The sequence below is a fragment of the Nylanderia fulva genome, unplaced genomic scaffold (assembly GCF_048542155.1).
Source record: "Nylanderia fulva isolate GAGA-0341 unplaced genomic scaffold, ASM4854215v1 Scaffold227, whole genome shotgun sequence".
Lineage (NCBI taxonomy): Eukaryota > Metazoa > Arthropoda > Insecta > Hymenoptera > Formicidae > Nylanderia > Nylanderia fulva.
The window spans coordinates 117,975-140,081 of record NW_028190291.1 but is presented as its reverse complement, the minus strand read 5'-3'; the positions used below and the strand labels follow the sequence as shown (position 1 = coordinate 140,081).

General features: G+C 37.3%; 2 protein-coding genes across 2 annotated transcripts; both read left to right on the top strand.

Moving 5' to 3' along the window:
- Window positions 1–5,566: 5,566 nt before the first annotated feature.
- LOC146723151 (uncharacterized) lies at window positions 5,567–7,754 on the top strand. Its single transcript, XM_085483006.1, has 2 exons — window positions 5,567–5,813; window positions 7,000–7,754. Exons 1-2 carry the CDS (start codon window positions 5,567–5,569, stop codon window positions 7,752–7,754), a joined length of 1,002 nt encoding a protein of 333 aa, XP_085339132.1.
- Window positions 7,755–9,720: 1,966 nt separating this feature from the next.
- Window positions 9,721–10,398, top strand: LOC114927864 (uncharacterized). The gene has a single exon (XM_029298917.2). It carries the CDS (start codon window positions 9,721–9,723, stop codon window positions 10,396–10,398), a length of 678 nt encoding a protein of 225 aa, XP_029154750.2.
- The last annotated feature ends 11,709 nt before the right edge of the window (window positions 10,399–22,107 follow it).

The following is a 22,107-nucleotide window of genomic DNA, read 5'->3' as shown; positions in this document are numbered from 1 at the left end:
TGGATTTACTTCCACCACACATCAAGAAATTGAAATTGAACATCTTTTTCTACAGTAATAGCGTAAACCAAAAATTTGATTATTTTTCTAGACGAACTCGAATTAGATTGTTGAACTTAGAAATTAAAGATTTAAAATTATAACATAAAGTTCTTACATTCCAAACTCTTATAACATCGAAAAAAGGATGTTTGACTTACTTCCACGTAACTGTTAATTACACAGATTTTTGAACTTAATCACCATAACTTATTTATTTTTAATAAAACGAAAAAGGATAACGCGATTATAAAAAAGTTCAACAATTATTACGTATAATAATGATGTTTCACTTAACCCCTTGTTAGTAAAATGGACAGATCGAAATGGATAGTAAATTTGAGCAATAAAATTATTCCAGAGAACATTCTAGATTTTTTAAGCTTAGGTGATAAATTCGGGTTGCCTGTCTCACAGAATTATAAGAATGACCGCACTAACATTGTTATCGATATAGCTAAGAAACCTAGAAATTAATTGCACTAAGATTCCTAATGCTCTTGTTGAATCGACAAGAAACGAGGTAACTAAAGCGGCATATGGATTTCTTAGAGAAAAAGAAACACACTAGCTACATAGATAGATACATTATAAACAACTCTAAACAATGTCATAGTTATCTACGTGATAACGATGACATTTTAGTTACGACAGCCGATAAGGGTCAAACTACAGTTATTATGGACAAAAAGATTATATTGACAAAATGAATGTTTTAACTAAGTGATCAAGGTACATATACTAAACTGAAAAAAGATCCGCTCAAGAAAGTTTCGGGTAGAATCAATTCTTTAATCAAATCATGGCGAGATAATAAATTGATTGATGAATGACATATAAACGACTTAATACCAAAAATGGGGAACCTTCCTCGATGTTACGGTCTACCGAAGATTCACAAAGTTAACGCGCCTTTACGTATAATTGTTTCGTCACTTGGGAGCCCGTGTACAGTAGCAGCGTTTTTTACATGATATATTGGAACGATCCATTACGAAACCTATCTCACATATAAAGACGGTTGGACGTTCGCGATAAAATCAAGAATTTGAGTATTGAAGATAATGAAATGTTAATTTCTCTTGACGTCACTTCTTTATTCACAAACATTCCTAAGGAATTAGTTTTAAAAGCTATTGAAAAACGTTGGAAGGATATTTCATGTAACACAAATTTTAGTTTGACACAATTTTCATATGGAATCGACGCTGTATTAGAATCTACTAGTTTTCGTTTCAACGATCAATTTTATGAACAGATACATGGTACGCCAATGGGATCCCCCCTTTCACCTATTTTAGCAGACTTAGTTATGGATGATCTTGAGACAGAATGTTTAAGCTCTTTACAATTTGACATTTCAGTTTATTATAGGTACGTTGATGATATTTTTGCAATAGTACCACGCAATAAAATGGATAACATTTTGACTACTTTTAATAAATACCATCACCGTTTGCAATTTACACATGAAACAGAGATAAATAACAAGATTAACTTTCTGGATACATTGGTTTTTAGAAACAATGGCAAACTATTGACTAGTTGGTACCAGAAACCCACCTTCTCTGGTAGATATTTAAACTACCATTCTAACCATCCGTTTAAATACAAAGTTAACACAATTAATAACTTAGTCGACCACGCTATTTGTTATCGGATAAACGATTTCATAATGAGAACTTACAGATGGTTAAAAAAATCTTGTTGAATAATTGTTTCCCTAGGACGGTCATCGAGCGATATATGTATAAAAGAACATGTTTTTTAGAAAATTCTCATAACGTAGTTGTGTGGAATTGCGGGAATTCTCTCCCGAATGGGAGACGGCGCGCTGAACCTTGGGTAAAATAAATGTTACTGAGGTGATGAGACAGTCTTTATTCACGACCGAGGATACACTATGGGCTCACAGGCCACGTTCGGCCACGGTTTCGGTGCGAAGGCTCTTTGCAGCCAAGGCAATAAAGGCGCTGAACAGCGTACACGAAAACTCGCTAATCGCGGCTATATACAATCAGTGGCGGAGTATCGCTTTTCTCCGCGTTTTATCGCGCGCACCGTACTGCCTTAGTCTACGAGGTACTTGATTGTGTTTTTGACGACGAGCCCAGTCCGAAAACGACACAATAGTAGTGGCTCGTCCCGGGGACGAGAGACCGGAACCCCCGTACGCCTTCTTAACTACCAATGGTCGATTGCCAGCACGATCAATCGACTTCGTTATTGGTTCAGTGGTAGGATCACGCGATCGCCATCCGGCGGCTCGGCGTCACGTACAAGGAGCGTGATTATCAGGCGATCATTTATGTCGTTGAAACATAACGCAACAGTAGTTGACAAAAATAATGTATTTGATATTTCGTCTTGTATTTTAATGCCGTATGTTAAGAACCTAAGTGAGACTATTGAGAGATCTATTAAGAAAACAGGCTTAAGTGTTATTTATACGATTCCAAAAAAACTTGATACGTTTATTAAACCTCGAAAAGACAAATTACCTAAAGCCGATATGACCGAGATAGTTTATAAAGTCGACTGCAATGACTGTGACGCCACATACATCGGACAAACTAAAAGACACCTTAATACTCGGATTAAAGAACATATGAATAATATAAAAATGCATGTCAGCAATCAAAATGTTATAAGCAAACATAGAAATGAATTTTCGCATGACTTTAAATGGACAAACTTAAATATTTTACATCGAGAAACAAACACTAGGAAAAGAGAGATTGCTGAAATGTTTTTTATAAAAAAATTTAATAACACGATCAACCTACAGAAAGACACAGAGAATTTGAATCCGATCTATGATAGAATAATCAAAGCTGTTTAACTTAGTTCGTCTTTACCATCCATACCGAACGTTTACGTGACACAATATTTATATTGAAATATGTAAAATGGAACAAAATTAATTATATATTGCACTTAAGAATTTATAAGGTACGTTTTAAATTGGTATTATAATCTTGGTTTGCGCTTTACTTTCTTAAAAATCAAAATTCTTGTATGTACATCTATTGTATTTTTTAATGTTAATTTTAGACTTGATAAGGATCTAAACCTAAGGTCGAAACGTTGTCTTTTCTTGTACATGGCATCAAACAAATAATAATAAGAATTAATTTAAGCCAGTTGGGTCGTCTCACATTTATTTTTAATTTTATTCATCACTGGCGATACAAGATATCTACTATTAATTATATAATTTTGTTAATTTTATTTAAAATTTTTATATCAAGTTGAAATAACTTTTATTTTATTAAAGTTTATTTTAATTTTTTTTTATTATTTTCTGTTATTTTGATAAACAGCGTGACAAAGCTGTATCAAGCTCTGCAAGAGAGGAAAGCTACATTTACTTATTGAGTTCTTTTAGTTGAAAAAAGCTGCATTTATTTATTGAGTTTTTTTAATTGGGAAAAGCTGCATTTACTTATCGAGTTTTTTTTTTACATAATAAAGCAGCATTATTTACTTGCAGTCAAGCGTACAAAACGTGATTGAAAATCAAAACTGTCATTTCTTGTTCAATTTACATTTTTTTGTTAATTATCGATAAAAAATCATAATAAAAATATATATTTGCATTATGCAGTTATATTTCTCTATTTGTATGAAAAATAGGCGTATATGACAATAAAAGACTGATGTATGGATAAATTTTTAACAAAATTGTTTTATTTGTTGTCTTACATATTACATAAGAATTTATTTTATAAAATTTAATATCAAACTTTAATAATTTTTAATTAAAATGAGCTGAATAGAAGATATATAATCGTAATATTCATAATTATTAATAAATGAAATATATTTGTGTAATCGTTATGGTTATAATCGTTATAATCTTGAAACTATAATTGTACATTGTTTCCTAATTTTTATAACTAAAAAAACATAAATATTTGAAAGCACTTTGATAGTTTTGTACATTAAATACATATCATACATATTTTTAATTGAACGACACAGATTGATACAATGCAGTATGTGATATGTCGACGTTGACAACGACACGATATCGATATTTAAAAAAATAATAAACATAATATTTAAATATTAATATTAGAACATAATATTTAAACAAATTTATTTGGATACTCTTATTCAAATCATCGTTGAAACAGTTGTCTACATAATTCGTCTCTGAGATCGCGACCATGTCGATCATCATCCGGATCTTCATTTCTATCTGCTGCTGGGACATTATGTAACAATACCTGCGCATTTATATCAGCATGGTTGTCGACTTCAGGTTCTTCCATGTGTTGCAAATCATCCAAGTCAGCCAAATTGTGAAGAACGCAGCAAGCGAAGATGAATTTTGACGATAAATTGCATATTCCTCAACTTGAGGAAATATAACTGTCTGAAAACGTTGTTTCAGTATTCCAAATCCATGCTCAACTGAAATTCTGCATTGACTGTGTATACGATTAAAATTTCTTTGGGCCTGTGTCAAATGTCCATTATCCCGATATGGAGTAATTAATTGGAGAAGGCATGGATATGCAGCATCTCCAAGAAGTATGCTTCCATCTAAAATAAAAGCATGTATATTTAAAATTAACAGCTAAGGCTAAGGCTGCTTTTTGATATTCATTCTGCTAGTTGAAAATCTATATTTTATATTATGTACTACAGATTTATAATACTGGCAGTAAATATCAAAACGTAGCCTATGAAAACATTTACAGTGAAGTATATATTTTAATCATAAATCTTACAGATATAGCAATGCATAGTCAACCACATCTACATACATAGAAATATTGAAAAATGTTTCTTTTTTTAATCTCCTCCGGATTTTCGAATACAGAAACTGTTGACGCATGTCATAAATTTGTATAATCAATAGACTCTTATATTAATCGCTCGTATATCAACGGAAAGGTTCGATCGTTCGAACCGACACACGACAACATTATCGACCTTGTTCACCATCCCATGTGATAAGAGTCACGCTGTCACGTGTACATTTTATTTACTCCTATTCTTTCGTCGCTCCGATTCACCGAAACAAACATCCGATCCCGAGAAAGAGGGGATTCCGTGACGAAAACTCGGGACGGCTCAGCGCTCCCGAAAACCGGAATCAGATCTCTGCGAACCGGCTTGCTGAATCGATCAGGCTGCAAATACAAGTAAACATATGTTTCGTTTGCTGTAATCACTTTCCTCTCGGAGGCGAGCCTTCACGAGGCTGTGACAATGCACCCAGTCGATCAACAATAATTATTGAATTAGAGCGACGGCCGTCGCGCCTCCTGATTTTCGACAAAATTTTTGGTCCTTCGAGCCGGATCGCTAACGAGAGAAGACGACAAGTCGTGAAGTACATCATCCAATTACATTTGGCTGACTTTGAATCACGACCTACGTTGTTTTAACGCAGCAGCCGCCATTCCAATAATGGCTACCATTACCACCGCAAAGCTTTTGGAGCAACAGCTCGACCTTGTTAGATCGGTTGCAAATGCCGTATCTAATTTTCAAAAAACTCGGCCACGCAAAGATGACGTCCACCGTGGCTGCAAACCGATGGAACGCGTCAAGGAACAGTCCGGGAGATTCGCCGTCAACAACGCCAAGCTGTAGTCCTCGCCGAGGCCGCTACGAAGACCACGCATCGATACTTCACCGAGGAGCTGTAATCAACAAGCCGAGGTCCAGATGGATGCTGCCCTTGACTACCTGCGCCGAATTTGCCATACCTCCCATTGCCGCCCCGCACATCAACATCATGGACGCTTCGAACGCAAGTACCGATTATCATCATGGTCCGCGCCCGGTCTCGCGTTTACCGCGAATCGAATTACCGAAATTTGACGGCTCTTCGAGCGATGGGAAACGTTCCGCGATAGATTTAAAGCAATGGTAATTGACGATCCGATTTTTAACAAATGTAGAACGCCTGCATTACTTATGTTCAATCGTTACCGGAACGGCCAGCACTTCGCTGAGTCACTTAGCAGTCACCGATGCGAATTTCGAAGTCGCGTGGCAAATCTTATCGTCGCGCTTTGAAAATCAACGTCGAATCGTCAACTCCCATCTTCAAATTTTATTCTCGTTACCGTCGGCAACGCATTGAAACCGCGAAAGAGTTTGCAGGACTCTGCGTGACACTCACCAATACCACCGTACAAGCGCTGAAAAATCTAAAACGTCCCGTCGATACGTGGGACGATGTTCTCGTGTTCCTCGTTTCGCAAAAACTCGACAAAGCTTCGAGAAAAGCGTGGGAATTAAAAATGAGCGAATCGCAAAATTTACCGTCCTATTCTCAACTCGACAAATTTTTAGAGTCTCGCATTCGCGCGTTCGAAGTTATCGCCCCGACGAAAAACATCGAGTCAGCCGAGACTACCTCGTCAAAATTAAATCGGCCAAATCCGTAGCATCACATACAACGGCCGTGAAGTTCGAATGCCCGGTCTGTAAGGGCCATCATCGTTTATTTCAATGTACACAATTTGCCGCTTATACGCCGGAGCGCCGTTTCGAATTTATTAATCGAACCGCCGTTGTTATAATTGTTTCGCGGCAAACCATGCGTTAAAGGATTGCACCAACAAGCATCGTTGTCGAGAATGTAAGCAAAAGCATCACACTCTCCTTCACCTTGGAAACCACGCAAAGTTACCGTATGCTTAATCGTCACATTCAAAAGAAGAGACGAAAAAAGACCAAGACAAAAAACGTTGTCGCTCTTACCCTAACACGTTCAATGCCAGCTATTCCCGCCGTTCTGCTCGCTACAGCGCGCGTCCGCGTACATTCCGCGCACGGTCGCTTCATTCCCGCTCGCGCGCTTATCGATCCAGGATCGGCTGTGACACTCATTACGGAGGAATCTTGCGCAATTACTCCGTCTTCCTCGAGTAGTAAAGCAAAATTTAAGCGTTACTGGCGTTGGTCAAACAAAAACTTCCGCACGCTACGCAGCAAATATCAAAATTAGTCCCGTAAAAAGTAACAATCCCGCGTATTCGACGACGGCTTTAATATTGTGTTCGCTCGCGGAATACGTGCCACCTCCCGTTGCGTCTCACACTAAGTGGACGCACCTCGACGCCCTCGAATTATCCGATCCTGATTTCCTGAGTCCTACGCCAATCGATATAATAATTGGAGCCGATATGTATGGAAATATTTATCGCGACGGTTCACACAAGGGAACACCACACGAACCGTTCGCGCAGAATACCGCGTTCGGCTGGATTCTCTCGGGTCCTACCGTCGAAACCTGCCCCCGCAATTCCGTACCCGCATATCATACTAACATTTCACCTAATCTTGAGCATACCTTAAAACAGTTCTGGGAACTCGAAGATATCCCAGCCCGCGTTCATCCGAGTCCGGAAGACACCCAATGTGAGGAGCATTTTGTGACGACTCACTACCGCACCATGGAAGGACGCTACGTCGTGCGTCTTCCCTTTAGAAATGGCCCGCCTCGCGACCTTGGAGACTCTCGATTCGCCGCGTTGAAGAGTCTCGAACGGCTCGAACGTCGTTTTCGAACCGACCCATCGTTAGCAACGGAATACACCGCATTCCTTACCGAGTACGCAAACCTAGGTCATATGACTAAGATAAATCCTACCGAATTTCCCGCCCAAGCTCCCGCGTACTACATTCCACACCGTGCCGTGATCCGTGAACATAGCAATACAACCCGACTTCGTGTTTGTGTTTAACGCGTCGTGCAACACCGCCACCGGCAAATCATTAAATAGCGCTCTTCATGTAGGAGCAAAATTGCAAACCGATCTAGTAGCGGTCGTCCTCCAATGGCGACAACCTCGATTTGCACTATCAGCGGACATCGCCAAAATGTATAGGCAGATTTTAGTACACCCTCTCGATACGAAGTATCAATGCCTCTTATGGCGATCGTCTCCGACGGCTCAGGTCGACGAATACCGACTTCTTACCGTCACTTACGGCACCGCCCGCTGCCCCATTCTTGGCCTTGCGAGTCTTACGGGCAATTAGCCGAGGACGAAGGCTCACAGTTTCCGCTCGCGGTACCGGTTCTATTACAGCAACGTACAGTCGACGACTGTACTTTCGGCGCCGACGACCTTGAAACTGCCAAACAAACACGAGATCAGTTAATTTCGTTGCTATCTCAAGGCTGTTTTCGTTTGCGTAAGTGGGCGAGCAATTGCCCTACGCTCCTTGAAGATCTCGATCCTTCCGACCATGGACTCGCAACCAACAAAGATTTGCACGATCACGATTCCATTAAAATTCTCGGAGTTACCTGGAAACCGGAACACGATATCTTCACCTTTCAAGTTTCGAATTTAATAACAGTCGCGAAAACTAAGCGCGGAATATTATCAGTCATCGCGCAACTCTTCGACCCATTCGGGTGGGTAGCTCCCGTTATCGTAACCGCGAAAATTTTCCTGCAGCATCTCTGGTTGACGAAGTCTGATTGGGATGACGAGCTTCCCGCCGAGATGTTGCGCGAATGGGAAACATTTCAATTGACGTTGCCTTCTCCTTGAGCAGTTAACTATTCCGCGCTGGACGCAGTATCATCCGAACAACAGAATTGAATTACACGGATTCGCAGACGCCTCCACGCAAGCGTATGCGGCAGCGCTTTACCTCCGTGTCATTTCGGGCGACGGTTGCATTACCAATACTCTGATCCTCGCTAAGTCTAAAGTCGCGCCGCTCAAAACCATTAGCGTCCCGCGTTTGGAGCTTTGCGCTGCGCTCCTACTAGCACAACTCATAGATTTCGCTCGTTCTGCTCTTCACCTTCCCGATATCGATTATTGGTGTTGGAGCGATTCCATGGTCGTCCTCGCTTGGATACGTCAAAGTCCCTCGCGGTGGAAGACGTTTGTCGCGAATAGAGTCTCAAAAATGCAACAGCTTCTTCCCAATGGAAAATGGAATCACGTGCCCACGCACGACAACCCCGCAGATTGCGCATCTCGCGGTACCGACCCTGCCTCTCTTATTAATCACCAACTTTGGTGGCACGGCCCACCATGGTTATCACATTCGTCCGATCAATGGCCAGTCATATCCGACATCCCGGCAACGCATAGTGAATTACGCGATTCAAAAGCTTGCGCGACATGCTCGGTAAACCATTGGGAGCTTGAATCCCGATTTTCCTCGTGGCCGAAATTACTGCGCGTCACCGCGTATATCCTTCGTTTCGTTCGCAACGCTCGTACCCAGACGAAAACACAATGCGATGCCTCTCACTCGCACCCGCATGCTCTCCGGTCCGATGAGCTGGTCGCCGCTCATAATTTTTGGATTCGACGGATTCAACTCAATCTATTTGCTGACGACATAGCTCGCCTAAAACAACTACGTTGCGTCTCAAAAACTAGTCCATTAGCTTCGCTTTCTCCTTACATAGACAGAGACAGCTTGTTACGCGTTTGAGGCCGATTAAAGCACGCAAGACTGTCAGATGACGCTAAACATCCGCTAATTTTAAAATCACATCCATTGGTCCACCTCCTTATCAAACAGATTCATGTTGCGGCCCTACACGCCGGTCCGCAACTCACACTCACGCTTCTGCGACAACAGTATTGGCTAATTCGCGCTCGCGCCACTGTGCGTACCGTCCTCTACCAATGTATTGTGTGCACACGGGAGAATGCACGCGTGCCCGAACAGCTTATGGGCGACCTGCCGGATTTCCGCGTGAACCCGACTTCACGCGCCTTTAATCATACCGGCGTCGATTACGCGGGTCCGTTACTAGTGCGTACGACTAAAGGTCGTGGTCATAAAGCCCAAAAAGCTTACCTCGCAATTTTTGTATGCATGACCACGAAAGCACTGCACCTAGACGCAGTATCGGATTATACTACCGCGTCGTTCCTTGTCGCGTATCATCGTTTTACCGCACGTCGTGGCATTCCGCATGCAATGTACTCCGATCACGGTACCACGTTTCAAGGTGCCGATCAAGAGCTTACGGCCTCCTTCCATGCAGCCACGCGTGATCCAGCATTTCAAAATTACATAGCTCAAGAAAATACTGCATGGCATTTCATACCTCCCGCTGCGCCGCATTTCGGAGGCCTATGGGAGGCTGCCGTACGCTCTGTGAAACATCACATTAAACGCGCTATTGGAACGCACACCTTAACGTTCGAAGAGATAACCACATTACTATGCCGTATCGAACTTTTCTTAAATTCTCGTCCCATCGCTTCCGTGTCCGACGCTTTAGACGATTATACCGCTCTGACTCCGGGTCATTTTTTGATCGGCGCATCCTTAAGCTCGATCCCGGAGCCGAGCTTACTCGAACTCGCCGAAAATCGTTTATCTCGCTGGCAACTAGTGTAGCAATTAAGCGAACGCGTCTGGAAGGCATGGAAAGATACGTATTTGAATACCTTACAACAACGCCCTAAATGGCGTTCTGTACAAACTCTAGCCACACCCGGTAGATTAGTCTTACTTCGCGATCCACTTGCCCCTCCAAGTCGATGGAAGCTTGGGCGTATAGTTAAATGCCATCCAGGCAGCGATCGGCTCGTTCGAGTCGTTACTGTTAAAACGGCTGAATCCGAGTTCAAGCGCCCCATTACAAAACTTTGTTTTCTTCCGGTCGACATCAACAATGATAGCGAACATCATTCCGCTATGGCGGGCGGCATTGGATTGTAACTGTCCGATTGAATATTGTAAATTTACGTTAAATTTCATTGACCGCAAATATTGTATTCATATCGAATGTCAATCACATTCGAGGCAAACGGTATGTTGACGCATATCATAAATTTGTATAATCAATAGACTCTTATATTAATCGCTCGTATATCAACGGAAAGGTTCGATCGTTCGAACCGACACACGACAACATTATCGACCTTGTTCACCATCCCATGTGATAAGAGTCACGCTGTCACGTGTACATTTTATTTACTCCTATTCTTTCGTCGCTCCGATTCGCCGAAACAAACATCCGATCCCGAGAAAGAGGGGATTCCGTGACGAAAACTCGGAACGCTCCCGAAAACCGAGAATCAGATCTCTGCGAACCGTGCTATCGATCAGCTGCAAATACAAGTAAACATATGTTCGTTGCTGTAACTTTCCTCTCGGAGCGAGCCTTCACGAGGCTGTACAAGCCACCAGTCGATCAACAATAATTTGAATTAGAGCGACGCCGTCGCGCCTACTGATATCGACAACAGAAACTATAGATAATTACCAGTTCATATCTACAAAATATCTACGATTTTAACCGAATTGAATAAGAAATATAAAAATATTTGATTAAAATACAGTAATTAATTATGAATGTAATAAGTTCATACTTCCACAAAATATTGGCAAATCTTCAGCCAAACTGGAATTTGCAAATACTCTTGCATCGTGCACTGAACCAGGATAGCCAATTAATACATCTAAAAACTTTTTCTGTTCATTAACGGTCCCTTGCATGTGTACAGAAAAATAATGCTTTCTATTGATATAAGCCACTGGGTCTTCAGAAGGTTTGTCAATACGGATATGTGAGCCGTCAATACATCCTATAACAGAAAAGAAATACATTAAATGAATTAATATAATTAGATTACACATACTGAATTACAAAACTGTGATAAATTAAATATATCATCGAAGAAAATCACATTATTACCAATTACTCCTGGAAAACCTTTACTTTCAAGATAGTATCTTTGCGTTCTTTGTCTCTCTACTTCAGTAGGATACCGAATAACTTCATTCCTCATATCATACAAAAACTGTGTAACCCTCCGTAAGACAGATTCAAGAGTACTAACAATCGATTGTAAGAGAGAGATCGAATCTGTCAGCAACATCTCTGAAACTAGCACTTTGATGGCCAGCAAACCATAAAAAAGTGAGAATATGTTTTTCAGCTGAAACTACCTTGAATCCTCCATTTCCTATATAAATATTAATCAAACTTTATTCAAAATAAAGTCCAAAATTTTTAGTATACATATCTAATTTTAAAAAATCAATACTTACCTCCTAAATTTCTAAAATATGGCCAATGATTAAATTTCTCTACTATACTCATAAAAAGCGTTCTTTTCAAACGAAAATGCATAACAAATTCTCTATCTGTATACATAGGCACTGTATTTTTAATGTAATTGGTTATGCATGTCCTATGTATTCTTTGAACGAAACCTTCTGCAATTTCAACGATTGCGTTAATGGCAATATCTGCAAATACAAATTATATAAAATTCAATAAAAATGCACAAACTACTTAAGGAAAGATGAATTTAAAATTACAAGATTTTTAGAGATTACACCAAAATTAGAAACGTCACATCTTTATCATTAATACTCACATTTCTATTTCATCGTCGTTCCCATTGTCTTCTAACAATTCACCAATTCCTGCCAAAGGTACAGGATTTTCTGCAAAAACGTCATCATTAATATTATTTATTATTATAATGCGAAAACCGTCAAAAAAACCTAGGCGATCCATGCTGTCAAAACCTAACCTAATCGGTCAATGATGTACGATGTGCGATTGAAAGGGAAGGGAGTGCCAAATCCGTTGGTCATGAGCGTTGGTGCACATAAACCCCCTTTTTCCAAACCCCATCATTGGACCCAAAGTGCTCTCTGGTGTAATTGGGCATGTGCCGAACAAACCACGTAAAAATACTGAATTTGTAACTTTGTTTGGGTAAATTTAAAAAAGGGTGTTGCTTTCTACTTGTTTTTAAATTTTGGGGTTTTAAAACCATACCAATGTTTTGTCAATTTAAAATGATTAAAAAAAAATTTAAATCAAAAAATTTGCGTTTTTAAAGAGGCAATTATGGGAAAGTTCGAAAAAAACATATCTATAGACAAATGTCCCCCAATAAAAGGCAGAACATTTCATTTCCCTCTACTTTCAAAAAAATTTGGGTTTTTTAAGGTATTCCCCCGGAAGACCTAAAAATTTGAATCCGGTTTTGCCTTTGTTCGAAGTAACCCAAGGGAATTCAAAGGGGTTTGGAAAATTTTTGGGTAGATATTAATAATGTATGGGCTTTACATGGTGAAAGGAAAATAATCCTCCTTACTGAAAGGTTTTCCCGGGCGTCACTGATGATCTTTAAATGATAAGTTGCGGAAACAGAAAATTGGATTGTCGAGAGAAAACGACAATGACGAAATAAATGAGGGGGGTTGAGAAATTACCGTTGCATTGCATGACGCAATTTCTGATTGCGTCGCAGCGGCGGCCATCTTAAAAGGGAGGCGCGGCATACATAAAGGGGACGATCTGCCCAGCGGCATCAACGAGCGTCCTGTGACGGAAGAGAAAATTTCGGTACATAACCTTTTATTACCCGGTTAAAGAAAGTGGCGCCCATTAAGGTAAAAGGGGACTCTTTTGGCCGGTAAGCGGGCGGGGGGCTTTTTCTAAATTTCGTCACAAAAGTCTTCCGTTTCATGTGCTCTGGGTTTTTGGGAAAAAAAGGATATAGAAAGAGGTTTTCCCCACAGCGACCTTTCAATTATTCCTGGTCGGATAAACCTGAACCAGCATAGTGAAAATGCGGTTACGTGTGTTTATGGATTCTCGCTTTTTAGGCCTTTGAATTCAAATTTTTTACGTCCGGGGAATAGCAAGACATTTCCACATAAAAAAGGAGTCAATTAGTATAGAAATTATTTTCCAGAATCTCGACCCCTGTAGTGTCAATCTTTTCGAAAAAGTACAGAGAAAAAACGATTTTGGCGCGGGCAAGTTCGAAACATTGCATATTCAGAAGGAGGAATTTAATTTAAAATTTCCCCCGCGGTTGGCATATACGCTTTAAAAAGCATACAAAAAGCATTGATATTCACGACATTCATTAATTAATAGGATTTCTCAGTTTTTAAATGCAAAAATCGTACGGGGTAAAAAAATTATAATAAATTTTTTCAGTTTTGGGGAAAAAAAATTGTGATAAGATATCGCGATAATTTAATTACCATGGACATTTTCACGCAGTTTTTTCCTCCGAATTAAAAAGGCAGCTTTTGGAGCTACCCCCTCTTTTTTTAAGGCGCGTTATTTATTTTTTCTCTTTAGGGGAGAAAACAGAAGATAAAATTATTTAAATTTTTCACCCAAGTCCCACACTGTTGGGTGACAAACTTCACAATTTTTTGATATTTTTTTAAAAATACCCAACCCATAAAAAAAAATTTTAAAGTCTGCGAAATTAGAAAAAAGGGAAAAAGTTCCGTTTTGTGGTGGAAAATTTTTGCAGAGGGGGGCTAAAAAAAAATTCTTTTTTCCAATTTTCTCACTCGTACTTATTCGAACAATTCTATAAGTTTTCTAAATGGGATGTTAAGGAGTTAATTATATGGATGGTTTTAATATTTGTTTTTAAAAAATTTTTTAAAAATATTAAAAATTTTTTACAGCGTTTTCTTTTCTCTTCTTTCTCTCTCCTTCTCTCTTCCTTTTTTTTTCGTTGTAAATCATTTGAAGTCCGTATCTAGTTGAAAAAATTAAAAATAAATTTCGACGTGAATACGTAAATGTTCAGCCCCCGGTTTGTGTTGGCATCGGTAAACCCTGGTGTAACGAGCAATGAGACTGGGGCCCAAAAAAAAAGCCCAAAAAGTTCAAACGTACGATCGGAAAGAGCGCAACGAGGAGGGGGGCGGTTTGGGTAAATGGGAGATGAAGGGATGCGCTTCTCCTACCATAAAGCCCTAGTTTCCCTTTGGCGTCTTTGGGGTGCTCTCCTTTGTAAGAAAGTGTCTAGGGGACGGGGCTCCGATCAATGCTATGTTCGGGAGAGGGAAGGGAGGAGAGAAAAGGGAGAGGGTTGTTTTACTTTTTCCTTACTATCTAGCTCAAATGACAAACTTCGTGTTTGGCGATGTAGGGATAGTTAGCAAACACTATCTTAAAAATGGATAAATTGATTCGAGTCGGGTATTTTTTCGTTGTTTAGTTAGGGTTATCTTTTTACATAAAAAATCTCCATCGTCGTACCAAGATTTTTTGAGGAAACAAGCTTTTTAAAAAACCTTAAAAAAAAATTGATGAATATTAAAAGAATAAAATTTTTTTTAAATAAAAATGTAAATTTTTGAATAAGGAATTCTAAAAATAGATAATTGATTGAGTCACTTTCTTTTTGTATTTATGTTGGGTTTTCTCATTTCACTAAATCTCCATGTCGTACCAAGATTTGAGGGGGGAAAACGAGTTTTTATAACCTTACAAAATATTGATGAAATTAAAAAATATTTTTCTTTTTAAAAATGAAATTTAAAAAAAAAGGGCAATTTTAAAAAAAAATTCCAAAATTTTTTGCTTTTTTAGAATTTTTTATTTAGGCATTCTTGTATAAATTTTTCATGTTGAAGTTTATTTTACGAGTTGAAATAGTTTGTGCTATTTTGTTTCACATTTTAAATTTTAAAAATCTTAATGAAAATTTTAACGAATTTTATTAAAGCTAGTTTGGTTTTATAACAGTTTTAACAAATAGCAATTTGCTTCTTGTGAAAATAATAAAAAATAGTTGAGAGCAAAGGTAAGGAAAATATGTGCAAAAATTTTAAAAAATTGTGTTTAAGTTGGTGAATTTGAATAATAAATGGGGAAAGGCGGGAGGAGAGGACGGAAAGTAGGTTGATTGAATTTGCCATTGCGAAACAATTGAAAAATGAATTGTTAGACCAATTGGTAACAAAATGTTTCCCTTTTTGCGGAAACCTCGCTTTCGCACGTATAAAACTAGTACTTTTAAAAAGGATTTGTTATAAAGGCTTTAAAAATTCTTCAGTACAAAAATTTTTAAAACATTTATAACTATCCTCAAATACCGAAAAAATTCATTTTTAAGCAATTCGGTAACCCTCGTTGATAAAAATTTTAAAAAACTAAGAGATAGTAAAAGATTCCGGAAAAACTCTGTTACCCTTCTGAAAAAAGTTTTCAATATAAAGTTGTTTAAAAAAAAAAAAGATCTGAAAGAAAAAAAATATTTTTTTTTATTTATGCAAAATAATCTCCCTTAACTTAAAATTTTTAAACTCTTTCTAAAAACAGAAGGGAAAAATTTGTATATAGAATTTTAATAAAAATTTAATTTTTAAAGCCAAAAAAACCCAATAATGTAATTAATTCGTTTTTATTGGTTTAATTTTTTTTGTAAGTGTTTTCTGTTTTTTGTTGGGAGTTTATTTGGCTTTAATTTTTAAACTTTAAAAATAAAAAATAAGAATGTTACAAGCAGTGTTTAGACTGCTAGGGAAAAAAAAATTTTTTTTATTTATTTTTTTATTTATTATTTATTTGGGGGGCGGGGGAACGGGGTGGACAAATTCAGGACGAAAAAAGGGAAAAAAATTATTTTTATTTTATTTGTAATTTTTTGTTTGAATCTTTCAAATAAATTTATTTCGTATTTTTATTTATGTAAATATTTGGGAATGAAATTGGAAGCGGACTAAATTCAATATGTGTATTTTTGATCAATTTATAAATTTTTTCAATTTTAATTTGAGCTATTTTTCTTGATAAGGACCCAATCTAAATAGGCGAAATGTAGCGTTGTTTAAAAAAAATTTTCAGTAAAATGAAAGCTTTTTTTTTAAATCCAAAAAGAAAAAAATCGCTTTTTTTTGGCCTCGTTTAAACAACTAAAAAAAATTAAAGCTGGGCCAATGTACAAACAAGTAAAAAAACATTTAAAATTATTCGAACTTAGGTTTTTGCCTAAAAAAAATTTTAAAAATTGCCTTAAAATTTCAAATAATATTAATTAAATTTTGAAAAAAACCAAAATACCTTTTACAAAAAAAATAAGATAAAAAAAAAATAAGGTTGGAGACTTTAAAAATTCCCGAAAAAAAAATATAAAAAAAAACTTTTTGACTGTAATCCGGTCTTCCTTAAAATAAAAATTTTAAAATAAAATACGCAAATTTAAAAACCCATAAAAGAAATAAAAAAGGGTTTTTAAATTTAATTTGTACAGCGGTTTTGCAGGCGTTTATTTTAAAGTTGACAAAATCGGGCGCTTAAAAAAAAAAATTTTTTTTTACAAAAAAAATTGCAAACGGATTCGAAGCCGTTTCCCCTTTAAAAAAGGATAGCCCCAAAAGAGTCCTTTTCTCGTTTTAAAAAAGAATAAAATCGTAAAGTTTTTAAAAAATTTTTAAGTCAAAAAATTTTAGATCCAAGTCAGCGTTTTCAACCCGACAAAATTTTTTGGGTTTAGGAAGGGCTGTTTTTTTAAAAAAAAAAAAATTTTAAAAAAACCCCCAGGCCCTTTAGTTTTTTAAAATTTTGGCTTAAAATTTAAAAAAATTTTTTCCCTATGATAAAAATATCAAAACATTTGGACCCCCTTTGGGGCGCCAAAATTTCCCCCGGGGCCCCGGACATCGTCCGACGCCCCGAGCCGACCATCGCCGGGCGGGATCCTTTCCCCCGGGGGGGTGCCCCCCACAGGGCGGGGAAAACCCGCGGGGGGAAAGCCCGGTATATAACCCGGGCCGTCCGAAGACCCGGGGCACCAGTCCCGCCCCAGACCCCAAACCTGCCCCCCGGCCCCCCTGGGCGCCCCGGGGTTTTCCCGGACCAGCCCCAGACAGTCGCGGAGACGGGAGTCCCTCTTCGTGCCTGGGGGTTCCCCCCGTTGACCCCCTTTTGCTACGACCGACAAAGGGGGGGGTTAAACCCCCCTTCCCCCCCCCGGGGTCCGGCTTTTGGTTTTTCCTTGTTCGCCCCCAGGGGTGGGTTTCCCCCTTCGTCCCTGGGAGTCCCCCCGGGGTTTGGTTTTCCCTTTTTTTTGACCAAAGGGGGGGGTTTTTTTAAACCCCTTGGGGGGCCGGGGGAGTGCCCGGCGTTGGTTTCCTTTTCCGCCCCACGGAGGGGGGGTTTTCCCCCCCCCGGCCCCTGGGGGCCCGGCATTCGGTTTTCCCCCGACCCCCCCCGCGCCCCCGCCCCCTCGCGACCAAAGGGGGTTTGTCCCCCCCCCCGGCTTTAGAAATAATTTGGGGTTTTAAAAAACAGGTGTCCGTCTTCTAGGTTAAGTATGTACTGGAAATAGTGTTTGAATAAACGATTTTGGATTTTTAAACCGTGACGAAAGGGGGGGGGCCCTTTCCCCATTCGAATCCGGTTTTCCGGCAAAACCCGTCGGGCTAAAAAATCCGTACCTTTTTAACATTGTCAAAGAATCACAAAAGACCAATGGGAGTTAAAAAAAAAATATAAAAAAAAGTGCGACGAAACTTATCTTTTATATATTGTTTTTTGTTAGAAATTTTTTAAAATTTCAAAAAAAAATCAAAAATTTTAATTAATTTGGTTTATAAGGCAGATAGCAGATAAGAAAAAAATTTTTAAAAATATGCAAATATCTCTCGTAAAAAATTAAAAACAACAAATTTGAATTCGATCCCCCCGCCGTTATTACATTATTATTTCAAAAAAGGTTTTTTTTCCCTTTTTTTTCCCCCTTCCCCTTTAAAAAAAGGGGGAATTTGCACTTTTTTCCCTTATTTTGCTTTGGAAATTTTAAAGCAGATTTTTTGAAATACCCTGACGGCCTTACGTTTTATGCCAAAAAAAAATTTTTTTCGACCACCGAATGGAAAAATGCTTTTTTAGTAAAATCACTTTTCTTTTTTTATTGATATGTGGTTTTCTACCCAAAGGGGGTTTTCTGAAAAATCGGGTTTGTAAAAAAATTCCCCCTGGCATCCCTGAAAAACCCAAAAAATAAAGGAAAAAAAAGATTAAAAAAAAAGGTTGGGAAAATTTTTTTTTTAAAATTTAAATAGCAAAATTTTTTAAAGAAAAAATTTTAAAAAAACTTGAAAAAAATAAAAAAAAAACTTATAGGGGGTAAAAAAAAAAAAGGAAATAAAAATATAAAAAAAAAGAGAAAATATGCTTGACGTTTTTAAAAATTTTTAAACAAAATTTTTGTCTCAAAAAAAAAAAAATTAAATTTAAAATTTAAAAACCATCTTTAAATTTTCCCTCAATAATTTTTATGCTTTTAAATTCAAATATTTTAAAGTTTTTTAAAAAAAAGTTTTGAATTTTTAATTTTTTTTTTTTACATATTGGGCGTGAAAAAAAAAAATAATTGCAATAGAGCAATATAAAAAAATAAAAATGTATAATGATTTTTGAAAAATATAAAAAAGGATTTTTAAAAAAGGCCCTTTTAATATAAAAAATTTTTAAAATAAAAGGGACGGCAGTAAGAGCCAATCGCGGAGCAGGCGTATCCTAAAAAAAAAAATTTTTTGTTGGATAAGTATTGTGAAACAAGGCAAAAAATTTTTTTGGTAGGGGAAAAAATTTTTAAAATAGAAAAAACCTTTTTTGGTTTTTAATTTTTAAAAACCCCTTTTTCCCCCCCTACGGAAAAAAGGGAAATCAAGAGAAAAATAAGATCCGAAAGCCCCGAACGGGAAAACAAACCCCCAAAACCTTTTCGCTTGCCGGGGGGCTTTCCAACTGAGTATTAGACCTTTCGTTTTTTAACTTTTTTTTGTATTGTAATATCCAAAAAAAAATTTAGTTTGTTAGGAAAAGCCTGTATCCGCGATTTGGTTTTTCCCGTTTATATCTTTAAATTTAATAAAAAATATAAATTTAAATTTTTAAAACGTTTTAAAAATTTCAATAAATTTCCCCAAAAAAAATTTAAAAAAAATTTAAAGAATTAAGAGTTTAACAAAAAAAAAATTAAAAAATTTTAAGACTTAGAGACTCGATATTTATAGGGACATTACGCGCGTTAAATATACACTAGGATTTTTACTTGAAAGCTTTTTTTTATCGTGATATAACTATCTAGAACATCTTCACCTTTTAATTTTAAAACCCGATTTAGAATACTAGTTTTCAGCGAAAATGTACTTACCATGTTTTTTTGTACACTATATTTTAATTGAACTTTCTCCCCTTACGGCTACATTAATTGTTTTACCGATTGCATCACTTTAAAGACAATATATGTTACTGCTATAATTGCACATAATGCAATCTGAAAGGGATAGGAAGCAATAATGAAAATTTAGGGCAGTAAAAAATTTTAATTTTTAGAAAAATATATAATAATTATTAAAAACAACACAGCTACATGTATAATAATTTTATGATTTTGCTAAAAATAGATGATGATAGAAATATAGATTGCTGAGGTTTTTTAAGAAATTTTCAAGTCCACCGACCCTCTTGATATTAATTTTTCTTGGTGGAAGTTAGATTCAGGTTATAGTTGAGTAGATGAATAGGTAAAGAGTAGGGGTTACATAGGTGGTCAAGTTTTTGATTTGTACAATATTAAAAATTGATTTAAAAAATAGTAGCTTTTGAGGGCGTCTCTTGCAGAAATTATCATTAGTACACAACGATGTTTCCGCTAGAATGCCGCGCCGTCAGAACGACGCTGGCACGTTATAACATCGGCGACTTTGTCTAAATCTAGTGATTAAGATGTCAAGATGATTCCTAAAGTGATCGATCTTCTTGATATAATGCGATATCGGCAATAGTAACTGTTGGGGGGTATTAGAGCTATTCATTCTATTTACTAATAGTTTTATCGCAAAAATAATAAAATACAATTTGCTTTTCCATTTTCCAATGTGAAAAAAAAAGAAAGAAAAAGAAGAAAAAAAGTATGATACTTCTCATCGTTTTATCAATTGTTAGTAAACAGAAACAACAAGATGTATCCTATCTCGTTATTTATTAAGATTCATTTGAGTTATATGTAAATGGTTTATACAAATGCTTTATGTCAAGTTGTATTAATAGAATCGATTGACCATCTCGTCATAATTAGATAGATAGATACGTTTTGTTGCGTCCCTTGGGAATTGCAAGGCGTTTTTCAAAGAGCGAACCTTTTACATAGCTCTAGCTTTTCCTTTGCCCTGTGGACATGTGTGATATTTACAATTATACTAAATCTTTTACAATTAACTAACCCCACATCATTCTCTTCGTCCTCCCTTCTTCTGGACATTCAACTTCATTCTATATATCCGCCCTCTTCCTCTTCTCAATTGTCTTCCAATGCCTTTTCCTCCTCCTTTCCTTTCCTTTTGTCTCGTCATAATTATTAGATCGAATATTGACATAATAAAGTTTATAAATTATATAAGTTATATAATTTCTAAATCTTCTCACACAACACTTTTGCCTCCTCTTATACAGCTAAATTTTTTATTCCATTCTTCACTCCATTCTTCACTATAACATATATGTAAAATTTTCTTATTCTGTTCTGTTGAATTTGTTTTATAAGTGCAAAAATATAAAAATTAACAGTATATATTACATTAGGAGACGCGGTAGTGTCTCCGGCCATGTTCAAACCCTAAAAGACCTTAAAAGACACTACAAGTCTCCTTATCCTGCACCATCAAAGTCCATTTTTTGGGGGTATAGAACTACTAAAATATAAAAAATTTTGAATTGCACGTAATATAACCTAAAAGGCGGCATCGCCACGAGTAATTTGAGCCAAGAAAAAATAAAATCGGTCAAGCCGTTCTGGAGATACAAGTGGTCAAAAAGTGACGTTTTTCATGAAAAATGAAGTAACGTCGTCTTCTTCTTCTCTGTCCGCGTCCGCTGACGTCATCAGAATTATATATATATATAAATTCTTTCTCACTTTCACTCACAACCTACCTCAACTTCCACCCACCCCGTTCACTCCCACATACCGCCCACCCCCAACCCCCACTCCACCCCTTCTTTTTGCCCTAACTACACCCTCTTTCGCCTATTTCACCCTACTTTCGTCCTCTATCACCCTTTGTGGCATCTTTCACCTTTTCACCCTCTTTCGTACTCTTCACCCTCTTTCACCCTCTTTTCGTCCTCTTTCACCATCTTTCGCCTCTTTCACCCTCTTTCGTCCCATCTTTCGTCCTCTTTCAACATATTTCGGCCGGCTTGCACCTCTTTCGGCTCTTTACACCCTTTTCGTCCTCCTAAAATTTTCATTTTAAACCTTTAAATCTTTTTCACTCTCAAACCCTTTGTTTGTAAACTTTAGTTCACCC

What these genes read in the sequence shown, in the direction of transcription:
- LOC146723151 (XM_085483006.1), top strand. Translation starts at nt 5,567, where the DNA reads ATGACGTCCACCGTGGCTGCAAACCGATGGAACGCGTCAAGGAACAGT. An exon ending in CATGGACGCTTCGAACGCAA is followed by an intron (nt 5,814 to 6,999) that starts GTACCGATTATC and finishes CACGCTACGCAG; the next exon opens with CAAATATCAAAATTAGTCCC.
- LOC114927864 (XM_029298917.2), top strand. Translation starts at nt 9,721, where the DNA reads ATGGGCGACCTGCCGGATTTCCGCGTGAACCCGACTTCACGCGCCTTT.